At 53.6% G+C, this 12696-nt stretch overlaps 7 protein-coding genes across 7 annotated transcripts; 2 read left to right on the forward strand and 5 right to left on the reverse strand.

Annotated features, from left to right (window-relative positions):
- The first annotated feature begins 1209 nt into the window (after positions 1-1209).
- Positions 1210-1870, forward strand: EI97DRAFT_109126 (uncharacterized protein). The gene has a single exon (XM_033792959.1). The coding sequence runs from the start codon at positions 1336-1338 to the stop codon at positions 1666-1668; it is 333 nt and encodes a 110-aa protein (XP_033657597.1). The 5' UTR covers positions 1210-1335; the 3' UTR covers positions 1669-1870.
- On the reverse strand, positions 1723-3977 carry EI97DRAFT_464091 (uncharacterized protein). The gene is made up of 3 exons (XM_033801398.1): positions 3853-3977; positions 2830-3765; positions 1723-2734 (listed from the first exon to the last, which is right to left on the reverse strand). The coding sequence occupies exons 1-3, from the start codon at positions 3947-3949 to the stop codon at positions 2073-2075; spliced, it is 1695 nt and encodes a 564-aa protein (XP_033657598.1). The 5' UTR covers positions 3950-3977; the 3' UTR covers positions 1723-2072.
- A 1227-nt stretch (positions 3978-5204) lies between these two features.
- Positions 5205-8419, forward strand: EI97DRAFT_109151 (uncharacterized protein). The gene is made up of 2 exons (XM_033792960.1): positions 5205-5502; positions 5553-8419. The coding sequence occupies exons 1-2, from the start codon at positions 5319-5321 to the stop codon at positions 8228-8230; spliced, it is 2862 nt and encodes a 953-aa protein (XP_033657599.1). The 5' UTR covers positions 5205-5318; the 3' UTR covers positions 8231-8419.
- A 514-nt stretch (positions 8420-8933) lies between these two features.
- Positions 8934-10426, reverse strand: EI97DRAFT_498339 (uncharacterized protein; the record flags this gene model as incomplete). Its single annotated transcript, XM_033802548.1, has 3 exons — positions 10244-10426; positions 10032-10191; positions 8934-9922 (listed from the first exon to the last, which is right to left on the reverse strand). The coding sequence occupies exons 1-3, from the start codon at positions 10346-10348 to the stop codon at positions 8934-8936; spliced, it is 1254 nt and encodes a 417-aa protein (XP_033657600.1). The 5' UTR covers positions 10349-10426.
- A 452-nt stretch (positions 10427-10878) lies between these two features.
- Positions 10879-11339, reverse strand: EI97DRAFT_429824 (uncharacterized protein). The gene has a single exon (XM_033797531.1). It carries the CDS (start codon positions 11208-11210, stop codon positions 11007-11009), a length of 204 nt encoding a protein of 67 aa, XP_033657601.1. The 5' UTR covers positions 11211-11339; the 3' UTR covers positions 10879-11006.
- Positions 11340-11397: 58 nt separating this feature from the next.
- Positions 11398-12267, reverse strand: EI97DRAFT_109311 (uncharacterized protein). Its single transcript, XM_033792962.1, has one exon. It carries the CDS (start codon positions 12057-12059, stop codon positions 11586-11588), a length of 474 nt encoding a protein of 157 aa, XP_033657602.1. The 5' UTR covers positions 12060-12267; the 3' UTR covers positions 11398-11585.
- Positions 12184-12614, reverse strand: EI97DRAFT_454991 (uncharacterized protein; the record flags this gene model as incomplete). The annotated part of the gene is made up of 2 exons (XM_033800599.1): positions 12184-12486; positions 12549-12614. 2 exons carry the CDS (start codon positions 12612-12614, stop codon positions 12184-12186), a joined length of 369 nt encoding a protein of 122 aa, XP_033657603.1.
- Positions 12615-12696: the final 82 nt, after the last annotated feature.

Below are 12696 nucleotides of genomic sequence, written 5' to 3' on the forward strand. Positions count from 1 at the left end.
TGATTAAACCTGTAATAAAATACTACTTGAAGGACTTTTCGTCGCTTCACAGCACTGCAAGTGGGCAGGGGCTCTTTCGTATGTTCTGGGTGCCATTCATCATTCCGATTCTGCACGAGCTGCAAACGAGATGCACCATGCAGGTTTCATGATGCATCCATCCATCCATCCATGACAGGAGACAAGAAGCAAACAGGCTTGGACACTAGCGGCGCCATTCGGAGGGAGAGCTACATTCGAGGCGCGTAATTTGTGGATTCTTTGTTCTGTCTCTTCTCTCCATTTATTATTGAATATAACTCCGTAGATAGGCATACGATTTCTCCCGCAGACTTGCATCGGGCCTTCCCCCTTGGCTCCTGTGTCGCCGTCCGACACAGCGACTGAGGGCTCGAGACTGCCGTTGTACAGCCTCACTGGCTTGGTCAAACGGCCGCAATCATCAGGAGTGAAAGATGCGTCTCGCCGTTGGAGTGCTGGTGTGCTGGCGTTCGGGGAAAATTAACCAAGGCGCGGCGGCGAGCCCCTGAATCAGCGGTCCAATAATGGTCGACGCAGACGCCGGTACCTGAATGCCAAGGGCGCACCGTACCGTTAGGTACTGCTCTCACCACAGGTTGCTTCAGACTCCCTCAGCCCCTCCGTGCCCGCGGCTGTACCACCTCTTTCACAGTAGACTATCAGACGGTGCTGGTGAGCTGTCTGCCTCCCCACGTGATGTTGCTCGCTCTCGAGTGCGCCAATGTTGAATGAGTCTTGTTGCCCTGGTCATGCTGTCCTGTAGAAAAAGTGCAGAGAAAGGGAGCCAAAAGAAAAAAAGGAAAAAGAACAGGAGAGCCCAAAGAGGGGAAGCGGTGCGGGGAGGCGGGCACCTTGCATACAGGGGTGCCCCCGGGGGCCGGCGTGGTGCGTATCGCCCGTCGACCATGGCCGTGGGAGCTGATTCATCATCTCACCCGAGTCGAGGTTTCCACCCCAAGGTCACGACTCATCTCACTCTGGACTGGCTCGCGTCTTGAAACCTCATCGTCCCAGATTCCTCGTGGCTTTTTCGCCTCCAACTTGCGCTCCCTACGCCACCTGAGATCATTCGTGTCTCCTGCGAGATAGACAAGCTGTGAAAACTTTCAGCACCCGCTGCCCGAGCTGCAAACGTCGGCCCTTGCAGACACCCGTGTTTGCACCACCCACCTCCGGGCCCTTCTTGATATTGATTCCGTTGCACCAATATGTAGCTCCCTTCTCCAATAACGCAGTCATCTCAATCATGGCCTTGCAGGGTCCCCCTTATCCTCCCCATCACAATACCATGATGCAGCAACAGCAACCGCCGGCATGATGAAATCATTATTGTGGACCGCGAAATTGCTTCAGGATCCTGCCCTTCCCGCTTCTTTTTTTGCCCATTATTGTTACCAACCGATTGGTCGCCTTGGAGAAACCCAAAACACGCGGCGCCGGGCGGGCTTGCTCGTGTTGATGATCTGTGCACATGCTTTATCAGTCACCACCACCTTTGTTGACGGATGGATGCTGACGTCGACGACGATCACCATCAACGTGCTGTTTCAGTCCTCATTACCAGGATTACTCGGCAGCCGTCTTCCGCGAAACCTCTGTAGGGCTGTGATCTCGCTCCCGGGCTCGAACGCAAATCGTCTACGCTAGTACGACTCCGAGAACCTCAGTACAGATCGTCTCTACTGAGAACATATCCTTATGGCACCTTTTTATCCAACAACAGATGTGCGCACCCTGCGAGTGCCGCCAACACACTCTAACACAAAGCCACAGAATGCCACCAAATCCCTCCAAAACTGCCGTCATTCTGTGCATGTTTCGAGAAATTTTATGTCTTTCATCTACAACGGCAAGTAAGCATCTCCATCAGACATGCTTGATGCTCGAACATCCTCGGCCACCAGCATCAGCTCCTCACATCTATCTTCACAATATTCAAATGCCCCATGAGCGCCACATGACTCCTTTCTTTTTCACGATCAACGAGGAACCAACGCTAGATGCACATCACCACCATGCCCCACAACCCACTCCTCAATAATCTTGCCACCTCAAAGCTCATCATGCCCCTTCTTCCCAGCACCCCCGTTCCCATTCCTCCCCTCGCACACCGCTGCCGTCCCCACCTCCATTCGATAAACACACTTCTCCTCCTCCGCCACCTTCCAAAGCTCCTCCTTCTCCGCACACGCCAGCACCACCGTCGTGCTCCTCGCCGGCCCATTCCAGCAGTGCTGCCCGTTCTCATACTTGAGCACATAACGCTCCCCCGTCCCTAGCCCTTTGCCGTCTGCAGAGACGGGCTCGTCGACGTGCATCGTCTCGATGCGCGCAAAGTTGCCCATGCCCGTGTTTGCCCCGCCCTTCTTCGATTTCTGCGTCGTGCGGTCGAGGAAACAGAGCTCGTACGTGTATTCGCCCGAATCCTGCTCGATACACCGGCCCTTCAGCGCCCGGAACACATCCTCAGGTCCATAGTCTTTATTCAGATCCTCCTCATGGCCCTGTAGTTCGTTTTTATCGTTTTGGAGCTCCGTCTGCGCCGACGAAAGTTGGTTGCGCGCGTCCGTCACAGCTTTGGGTTCTTGGCTACCGTCGGATTTGGTCGGGTCGGCGAGAATGCCGTTTTCGATCAGAATGACGCGGAGGGAGCGGAGCTTGGCGTCGACCCAGTTGCGGAGTGGGATGGGGAGGTAGGCTTCGAATTGGTATACTGAGGACACGTGTTAGTTCTGGTGCGGTTGGAAAAGAGGAGAGAGGAGCGAGGGTAGCAGCGGGAGAAACTGCTGACAGCAAGACACTACATACAGACATCGACATCGCTTTCGTCGTTGGCTTCGTAGTCCTCCCATTTGATGGCGTTCTCAGAATCCGGGTTCAGGATATCGTCCAAATCGCGGTCTTTGGCGGCTTCGGGAGCTGGGCGCTCCGTCGCAGCGTAGTCTTCCCAGGCCTTGACAGCACGCTTGACGCCCTCATCGTTGAAGTTGGGGTTGTACTCCTCCTTGAAGCGGCGCAGGATGCCTTCCAGCTCCTCGATGCGCGAGCGTGCCGTGTCGCGCTCACCCCTCACCCTCTTCACTTGATCTTCAAGCTCTTGAATCCTGTCCTTGGCCAGACTCGCCAGTACCGTCACCTTCCCTCCATTCCCCGCACCTCTAATCACCTTTCCCTTCTCCCGCCTCTCCACCTCCTGCAAGTTCTTCTCTAGCGCCTGCACCTTCAATTCCATTGCATGCGTCTGCGTCTTCAGCGTTTCAATCCGATCCTGCACCTCCTTTTTCAGCCTGGCCGCTTCAGCTACGAGCTCCTTCCGCCGCTTATTCGCAGCCGTCAGGCTCTTCTGCCTCGCCTCGTCCTGCTTTCTCCACTCCTTACCAATTTGTGCGCACCGGTCTTCGCACTTGGTCCCGCCAACTCCTTCCCACTCGTCGCTCCCGTCACAGCATACTTCGTAATCGCAGACGCCGTCGTTGACATTGGTAAAGGGGAGGTACGCTGGCAGGTGACCCTTGTTCTTGCAGTAGAATCCAGGTAGTACCAATGTGTTGTTGATGACCCCATCTTTTGCTTTGGCAGGCTGTGGTGGTGACAATGGAGATATGTGGGCGCAGGCCGATGTGCCTGGTTCATCTGAGCCGTCGGGACAATCGCAATAATCGTCGTTTAGGCGGGAAACGGGCAGTTTGATCGAGGGATTGGAAATGCATGTAAATGTATTGGGATCTTTGTAGAATTTGGCAACTAGGAGAATTGACAGTCAGTCAGGCGAAGCTAGTGAAGAGCGTACGGAGCTTCCCTCTGGGTCGAGAGGTTAGAACAACTACGTACATTCTGGGCCCACGCCGCGCGGCCGCGGCGCTTCTGAGGCTGCATGTGCAAGCAGCGGTAGAAGTGCTGCAATGGTAAATAGGGTCGGCGTCCCCATTCTGCGTGTCTGAGAAGGAATTGGAGCTCAAACGCTCAAGACGGACGTCGACATGCCACATGTCGCTAAGGTACGGTAAACCCGTTATGGGATGGCTTCATGCCAAGGCGCAGGGCGGACGCTAAGCGGCTTTTGGGTGAGCACTAATCAGACGACATCTCTCTCTCCCTCTCCTCTCACTCTCTTACGACACATCCGTGCTATCGAACTCGCTTTCAAGCACGAATTGGACAATCTTTTTCTCTTCTAATAATGCCCTGGGGCTCCTTTTCCACATTTGTGCCCAGTGATGCTGCCGATGATGTTTAGCATCACCCGCTCGCTGCCGCAACCCCACATTTACCAACGTTATGAATCTAGAGACTCCGACAGCATTTGCGCATCACTTGCGTATTTCAAATCCTTCTGTTTGCAGATCTCATGACCTGCTGTCCATTCAGAAAATGCAGAAATTGTTCAATGTGTCAGCTCCCCACATGAGTTTGTCTCGTGTGCGGTTTCCTCGGCCTGTTTCATCAGCGATTGTGGAACCCGGGCGGACTGGGACTGACCTCGCCGAGGACATGGAAGATCTCTGCGGACTTTGCTCGATCCAGGCGATCTTTTGGAGGGTCATTAAAACAAGCGCGTGAAGGCGCAGCTGCGGAGTGGCGACGGCAACTAATTGAGTACCCTCTTGCGTCTTGCGACAGCTGAAGTGCCCGTCCGCTTCCACGTTATCCGCAAACGGACACCCCAATCACGGGAACGCCCATCGTGGCCGTTGAGCAAATCAATGACTGCCACGGTAACGTATTGGATCTTCTTTTCTCTTCAAGTTCTTGGGCAAATCTCCGCTCTTCCTGTCATGTTCTTTCCTCTTTCTTTCCGTTTGTCCCTTTTCATCAGGCCAGCGGGTAGCATCATCCTGCGACAATGAATCTTTTCTTTTTCTCTCTGCGATGCATGCCGAATGGAGCTCTGGATGAGGATCCGTCAAGAAAACAAACGCTCATCATTGGCCGGGACCTGTCTTCCGCTCAGTTCGGAGGTCATGCGTCCAGCACAAGTGGAGTCCCCCACGGTAAAAGGCGGTGGGATATTTTTAGAGAAGCAACATGTACAAGCATCCGTCCTTTTGCCCCTGCAGGCCGGCGGGTGACCCGCCACAGCAGATGGCAGGGGTGGACTGGAATCCCACGGATGGGCTCACCGAAATTTGGTGCATGGGGACTTTCATGGGTCCTTTCAAACATCTGTTCTTTCCGGGGGCCGTATTCTATATTCTCTTCCTCACATTCCACATATTGATCATCTACGACTTCATCTGGACGCGAGAACATATTCCACCGGCTTCGAAAACCCAATTCTGCTGCGCAGCAGCATTATCATGGCATATATCGACATGCAAACTCTCGAGGACGAGGTGGACTGGAGTGACGGTACCCTCGACTCCCCTCCAGCTCGTCCAGGTCTGGCCTCTTTGTCGGGAGCAGTACAACCCATTAAACTGAGGGAAACGACGGTGGAGCAGAAGACAATGACATCACCTCCGGCTCTCCCTGATTATCTGCGTGAGTAGATCATGAGCACATTGGCAAGCAGCAATCTGCTAATTTGCTAGAACAACTACTGGACGGCAGTCGCGAAGTCCCCAAACCCATCCGATCTGTGCCAGCAGCATCTTTAAACCACAACACAAAGATTCCTCAGAGCAATCAAAACAACGATCAGTTTCTGGAGGACGCCATTCTGTATCAAGCCAACCAACGGGTCTACGAAGCTACCTTTATCAAGACCTTCGTAGCTCATGCCCTGGATAGCAACACTCTCAACCTCGAAGCCTTTGCTAGCAACCCTGACGCCCTCGCGGTGATCAAGGGATATCTTCAAAGCGTGTCGGAAAATGTTGCGCAATTGTCTGACAGGATTGTATGGAACACACACTACAAGACTGTCAATGTTCTTTCTAAGGACAGCAACAAGGCTGTTCCGTTCCTTGATGTTGACCGGTTCAAGAAAGACTTGTTTGGCGACTATGCACCTCACCGGTTGGATTCAGTTGTGCAGAAGCTGAACCAGTCCTGGCACAGAACCGGTCACCGACTAGGTATGGTACAGTATTCGGCTCTTGACTATCCGCTCGACAAGCAAGGTTTTGCCCGTTCGCCATTCCAAGAGATCCAGGAAGCCTCCCGAGCTCTAATGCGATACGACGCAACTGAAATGAGGATGCCTAAGGGTCGCGTGTTCACCTTGACCCCATCGAAAGCTGTTGATAGTATTACTGGTCACGGGCAAAGGCGTACCTCAGCTGCCGTACCTCCGATGCATCCGACTCTCCAGTATGGAGAAAATCGACCTGCAGTCAAGGATGGCTCAAGGGAAGACATAATGAGTGGGGTATTTGGGCAATATTCGACACTCACACCCGCAACAAGGAGACGTTCAAAATCGACCCGTACCAGGCGCGTAGAGAACGATGACAATGTGCCACCGCGCCCATCCGCGATGGACACACTGCACAGCTTCAAGGAGATGTTTCCTGATTACAACCTAACCCATCTTGAAGCACATCTCAGCAAGCCGACTTTAGGAAGTCTGGTCCTAGACCGTTATAAGCAGCAGCTTGCGGAGAGGGGTCGCCGTCATCCAAAAGAATCTAATAAGCTCCCCCAGGACATTGGATCTATCATTGCAGGTGCTGTTTCCCGGAATATTCTAAAGCCTCCATCCCCCGAGGTGCAGAGTACAATTGACAGGCTTGCTAGAAAGCAGCTGTCAAGAGAATTTCCCACTCAGCTTAGGACACGGATAGTCTCTGCTTCACACACTAGCAAGGGGAACAGGATGGACGTGTTGAAACGAAGGCGAGGAAGGCTGCAGAGCAGAAACAAGCAGGCCAACTCTAAGCGCAAGCGCGTACCATCTAGAGAGCGACTCAGCAAGCGTACTCGCGTGGTGCCGGAGGCCGGTGTATTGCTTCAGGCTGAAGATGATACTGGGGCAGAGAACGCAAGTAACTCCCATAAGAAAGAAGAACATCCCAGTGGCTCAAAGACTTTGGAACCGCACCAGGCCCTTCCCCCTGAGGCGTACTTCGAGAAGAAGGACGAGAATGAGCAACTAGCCTGGCGCTGTGGTATCAAGCATCCCCTTGGACACTACTACAACGCCGGAGACCGTAGGGCATGTCCCGGATGCAACACCAATATTGAGCATCAAACCCATGCCGTTCAGATGGACTTCTATATGCCTTCCAGGACATGGTTCGCCCAACCAGCCCCAGACGTACTCTGGAAACCTCAACGAAGGAGTGGGAAACCCCTCAAGTGCCTGACCAGGTCCCATAACTCCCTTGGCAAGGAGATCTTTTGGGAAGCCGTCGATGCTGGTGCCACAGAAGATGAGGCGCGTCAACGAGCCGTCGACTTCCTGGCCGAATATCTCAAGCCGAAGCCAAAGCCTGAGAGGGTGTCTCAGCCAACTCCCCAGCCGAAAACTACTCCGGAACCTGTCGTTGATCTTGGACCTCATCCCAGTGGCTCTACGACTATGGAGCTTGGCCAGAGTATCCCCGAATGCGCCTATTTTGAAAAGGCTAATCGCGATGAGGTTGTCGCCTGGCGTTGTGACTCAGCTCATGCCCTTGGAAGATATTACATGGCGGGCGACAAGCGGTCGTGCCCTGGGTGTGGCTCTCACATTCGTGGACCTGGCAAGCGTACCCTCATGGACTTTTATATGCCTGCGGGTGCGGTGGTGAGGCAGGAGACGCATGGTCCTGTGAAGTGGAAACCAAGGAGGCCTTATAAGCGCAAGACGACGTCGGGGGAGCGAACGTTAGGGTTGTCGCATAATCAGATCGCGGCACGCAAGGTCTGGAAGGCGGTGGACGAGGAGGGTCTAGCGTACGAGGAGGCTTTGGCAAAGGCGATAAGGGAAACTGATGAGGAACTCGACCGCAAATACCTTAAAGTCGAGGCGAGGGAGGAGGACCAGGAAAAGGAGGAGGACAGTGAGGGTCTGGAGGATGCCGAGGGTGTAACCGACGACGAAGCCATGGGGGAGCCGCAAGATGAGGATCAAGCCATGGCTTACGTTGAGGACGGATTTTACGAAGCAGGTTATGTGGGCGACGATTTCAAGATGGATAATGCTGGGCATGACCCGTATCTCTACACGGGCGGCTTTGCGAGGAAGGCTCCGGCACAGCAGAGTGCGCAGCCTGGTACGGAGGTGATCTCCTTGGGAGACTCATCTTCTGATGATGACAGCACGTCTGGTTCGGACACCGAGTAAGTGGCGACATGAGGCCGGGAAGGGGAAGTGGCGCGAGATGGTACATGTTCGGTGTATATGCATGCATGGTGTTGGTTTTGGCTACTAGTGATGATGAGGATCTGTGGAACTTGCAAAGGGGACCGGAGTGGCACAGGGGTGACATGACGGATTGGTTTGGACGGGCATATTGGGACATGTCCCGTGAGGATCTACTTTCGATGTTCAGGATATCATGTTAGGACATGTTCGTGACTCTGGCCTAACTTTGGATGTGTACAACTTCAATAAATGGATTGCCCGTGGGAAATCTCATTTGGGCTCCGTGCATTGAATTCTGCAGAGACGTAGTGCTTCATTATTCCTCCTACGGACATCTGAAGCATTGAGGACGAGCTCTACAACGTCCGTGTTCTTAATATACAGCCTATAAGAAGCAAACAGCTGTAAGAAGCATAATTACCTAGATAGCTCAACTTAGAAAGGTCGTGATTCCTAGCTTGTGGGTACCTAGGTAGTACATTATGGCAAGCTCAAATATACGTTTATGTCATGGTGGTGAGGTATGGAGATAAGTTCCATCATCACAAACATATCCAATTCTAGAAAATGGGAAGCATGTACTCCTTCTTCTGAGCAGTTTCGCCTCCATAACATGGACGAGTCGTACAAGTGACATTCAGATACAGTAGCAGAATCTAACAGTCGCTATATGAACCAACCATTAACCTCCCTCCCGCCCTTCTCCCTCCCCCCTCAAGAACCGACAAACATGCCTCCCCCAAACAACCGCACTCTTATACCTCGTCATCCCCGGCGCATTCCCTTTGCCCAACCCTTCAATCGCATCCGCAATCTCGTGCCCCATACCCTCATCCCTCAACTCCTTTAGCCCATACTGATAGGTCTTGAAAGCAAACACGATCGCCCTGCTACGCGGAAGCCGGTGCAGGGTTTGCCGCTCACATCGCACGACAGTCTCATTGATGTCGATGTGCTCTTCTTCCTGCTGCTCTTCGTCTGCCTTACCCCCCTCATCAAGTCCACCCTCCCTCGCATCCCTCACATCACCTTCCTCCCCACTCAAATGCGTACCTCCCAAAAGCAGCAATTCCCTCGTCCTCGTAACCCCCCAATTATGCCTCTTAATCACCTTCCCCGTCGGCAGGCTCGCGAAGAACCGGTCCATGGATTTCTCCAGCACGGGCTTGTAGTGCGGCACCGGGCCGTGGATGTCGGACAGCGTGAGGCCCAGTTTATATAGGGTGCGGAAGCCAGAGGGGAAGAGCGTGATGAAGGCTTGGAGGCGGTAGGGGCCTTGGGATGGTGGTGCCTGCGTCGTGGCAGTGGTGCTGGTATCACAGGATGAGGGCGCAGGGTCCGGCATTAGGAATAGGAAATCGTCGTCAATGTTCTCGCCTAGGAGGCGCAGGGCTTCTTCGATGTCCGTCGGTGATATTGTGATTGTCTCGCTCGTCACATGATTCCGTAGACCCTTCTCGGTCAGTGTGAAAAGGGTGGGGAAGCGGCGAGGCAGGTAGACGCCCATGATCCAGTCGTAGAATTCCCGGACGGCGGGCGCGATGCGGGGATCAGAAGTGTAGGCTAAGACGTCCTGTTGCCGGGTTTGGAGCAGGTGTTTTCGCAGAGCGACACGCGAGGCGTAGGTTTTGTCCATGGCGACGAGTTCCGAGGGGGTGATGTTTTGGATGGCTGGGGAATGTTAGGGTGGGAGGGTATTGGGGTGGTATAGGTTTGATGTATAGAAGGGAAAATCGGTCTACTGGACTGGCCCAAGAAGGTTATGAGACGTGAGGCATACCCATCGTAAGATAATACTTTGGCTTAAATGGTCGCAGCTTCTCCGGCTCAGTGTGATCAAGGTCGAAGTCCGTAAGGGGCTCAATCTGATAGTATGCATCTTCTGAATACTCGGGAATTATCTTCTTCTCCTCCACGATGGGAGTTGACGACGAGGCACTCTAAACCACACTCAATTACCATGTCACAATAACAACCAACATTGCGCCTCACCTCCGAATGTCCCCGGCTGCGAGTCCTCCTATATGCGTACAGAGCCAATCCAAGCAAGAGCAGGAGCCATGAATGCGGCGACCTCACGACGTCGAAGTCGATCATGTTGGACAAGGGATTTATCACTGAGCACAACCGCAAGATTATTCGTGATGGCGATACATCAAGATTCTGGTTGTGCAGTGATGTTTGTTATATTATCTGGAACAGGGTTACGAGATGACTCATTAGCCGGAGCTTCTGATTGCCTAAGTAGTACTTCCCGACGGAAAGCATGTGGGGTGACGAGTCGCGGCGGATAGATGCAGTGGTCTCCCAGTCTGCTGTGTGCCATCAACACCGATGTTGGCGGACTGGAAAGTCCTCCCCATTGAATCATTTGATAACACGTGAACCCGCCTGGGCTTGCCTGTGGCCTAACTAGGGTGGCGAGACACAGAGAAGAGACGTCAAGGTGCGCCAAAGTACAAGTCCACAGCCAATGCGTCTGTAACAACCATACCCTACTGTATCAGATTCAACCTCTCTCCTTGGCCGCACTTCTGCGAACACCTGTGCACATCAAAATGGCAGCCCTTGCGTCTTCATCCGCTGTCTCTCTGCCAGCTGCACTGCGCCCAAGAAATCATACAAAGTGCACAACTTGGCCTGACGCACCATCCGTGGAGTCACTGTGCCTTGCCCGGGTAAGCGCAGAGTGCGCAAGTCAGTTGGTAGATTGTATGATCGAAGTATCCGGTCGATTGTTGAAGCTAGGCAGTCATCAGTATCGGCTGTGTAGGTGAACGGGAAAGAGCGTACGATCCATGGCTCGTACCTCCTCAATCGTACGAGGAGCGTTGAAGTCAGCTGGGAATCTGGAATCGTTGCACATTTTCGGATGTAGCTGACCGTATCGTGCCGCAGGCGACAGCAAGCCGTTGACGAACTGTACCTGGAGATTCGTTCTACGCCGTATAAGCGACATGACTGTTTGTGCGATGGGGTTGTTGGTACCTCCGGACGACTTCTTCAAGACTTTGCCTGGGCTGGCCGAGTTCCATCATATGGTCTGGCTCAAAATTGGGAGGCGAAAAAGGTGGTGGAGATGCCGGGCCTCGCATAGGGCGCATGGTGAAATAATCGGGCGCGTGATTTTCTTGCTCATGTTCGAACGGGACGTGATTTATGGGATCGGGTGGCCGGGGTCCCATCCTCTGATCCATGGCGAATGGTGGCGACTGGAAGGAGTCTCGCATATCGTTTACTGGCATAGAAGGGCGCATTGCTCTTTGGGTCATCGGATTGGATATTGATTGACGTGGTTCCCATTCTGTAGGTACCTTGGATGAGCGGAGTCTATTTAACTGTCCAGAAAACGGTGCACCATGCAGGGGGCGAGGCATTTGCTGCGGGTTCGAGCGGGAGGGGAGCCACGTGCAGTTGTTGGGAACCGGAGGCACCTTGGGTGACACAGCACAATGCCATGCTCTGAGGGATAGTTTCGTCCAGGCTGTGGGACAAGTTGACAGCACCCTAGGGCATCTGTTGACCAGGCAAGCGACACTCGCTCATATGCGGATATAAGGAGACATCCGGGACCGATGTTACCAAGTCGGCGACAATATGCCGCTTTGGGCGTGGTGTCAGTTGTACAGGATGAGCAAACAACAGCAATGTTGCGCACGCCGAAGGAAGTAGGGAAATGATAGGAGAATCCAAGCAGTATCATCACGACCGGTGAAGGGCTTGTATGCTGGAGAGTGTGGAGTCTGTCCGTTCGAATGAGTGAAGTGGGGAAATCCTGCCATGAACTTGGGCATGGAATGATATGCATCGGCCTATCCAGGACCGCGCAAATGGATTAAATGAGCAGAATCGATTGCGGACAAGGTGAAATTCAGGAACCGGCCCTAGAATAGCGAATGGGAGAACATGTACTTCTTCCCAGGAGCACGGGCTTATCGAGCGTCATCGGTGAGATCATGGTCAGTGTCTCCGTCGCGCCATCTGAGTTCATCCACTCCTTCTGGTTTTGACGTTCCCGTTGTTTGCGCGGGGGAGTCAGCGAGGGGGGAAAGACTGATTCTGCGAAGATGGCCGTTTGGACGTTCTCTCAAGCTGGGAGCACGCGGGCGCCTCTCCCCACGTGCTCTCCCGCCAATGACGGGGATTTCGTAAGTCAGAGACCGGAAGAGGTAGAGGATGAAATCGTAGATGAGCAGGAGGATAAATGGACCAATGAAGAAAGCGGCTAGAGCGAGCTGGTGCAGTATCGTTAGCAATGGATTCCCCAGCACGGGGAAATGTCTGGCTGGCTTCGTACAGACACTCGGGTTACCCAGGTTTCGAAGCCGCTGAACTGCTCCGGAAGGAGAGAGAAGTGACGCATGGCGAAGGTATACAGTGCACCCAGGGGGCCACGGAGAGCAACGAACGCAAGGGGCACGCGGAGTGGAATGCCAGGCTGGAAG

The sequence above is a fragment of the Westerdykella ornata genome, assembly GCF_010094085.1.
Source record: "Westerdykella ornata strain CBS 379.55 unplaced genomic scaffold EI97scaffold_2, whole genome shotgun sequence".
Classification (NCBI taxonomy): domain Eukaryota; kingdom Fungi; phylum Ascomycota; class Dothideomycetes; order Pleosporales; family Sporormiaceae; genus Westerdykella; species Westerdykella ornata.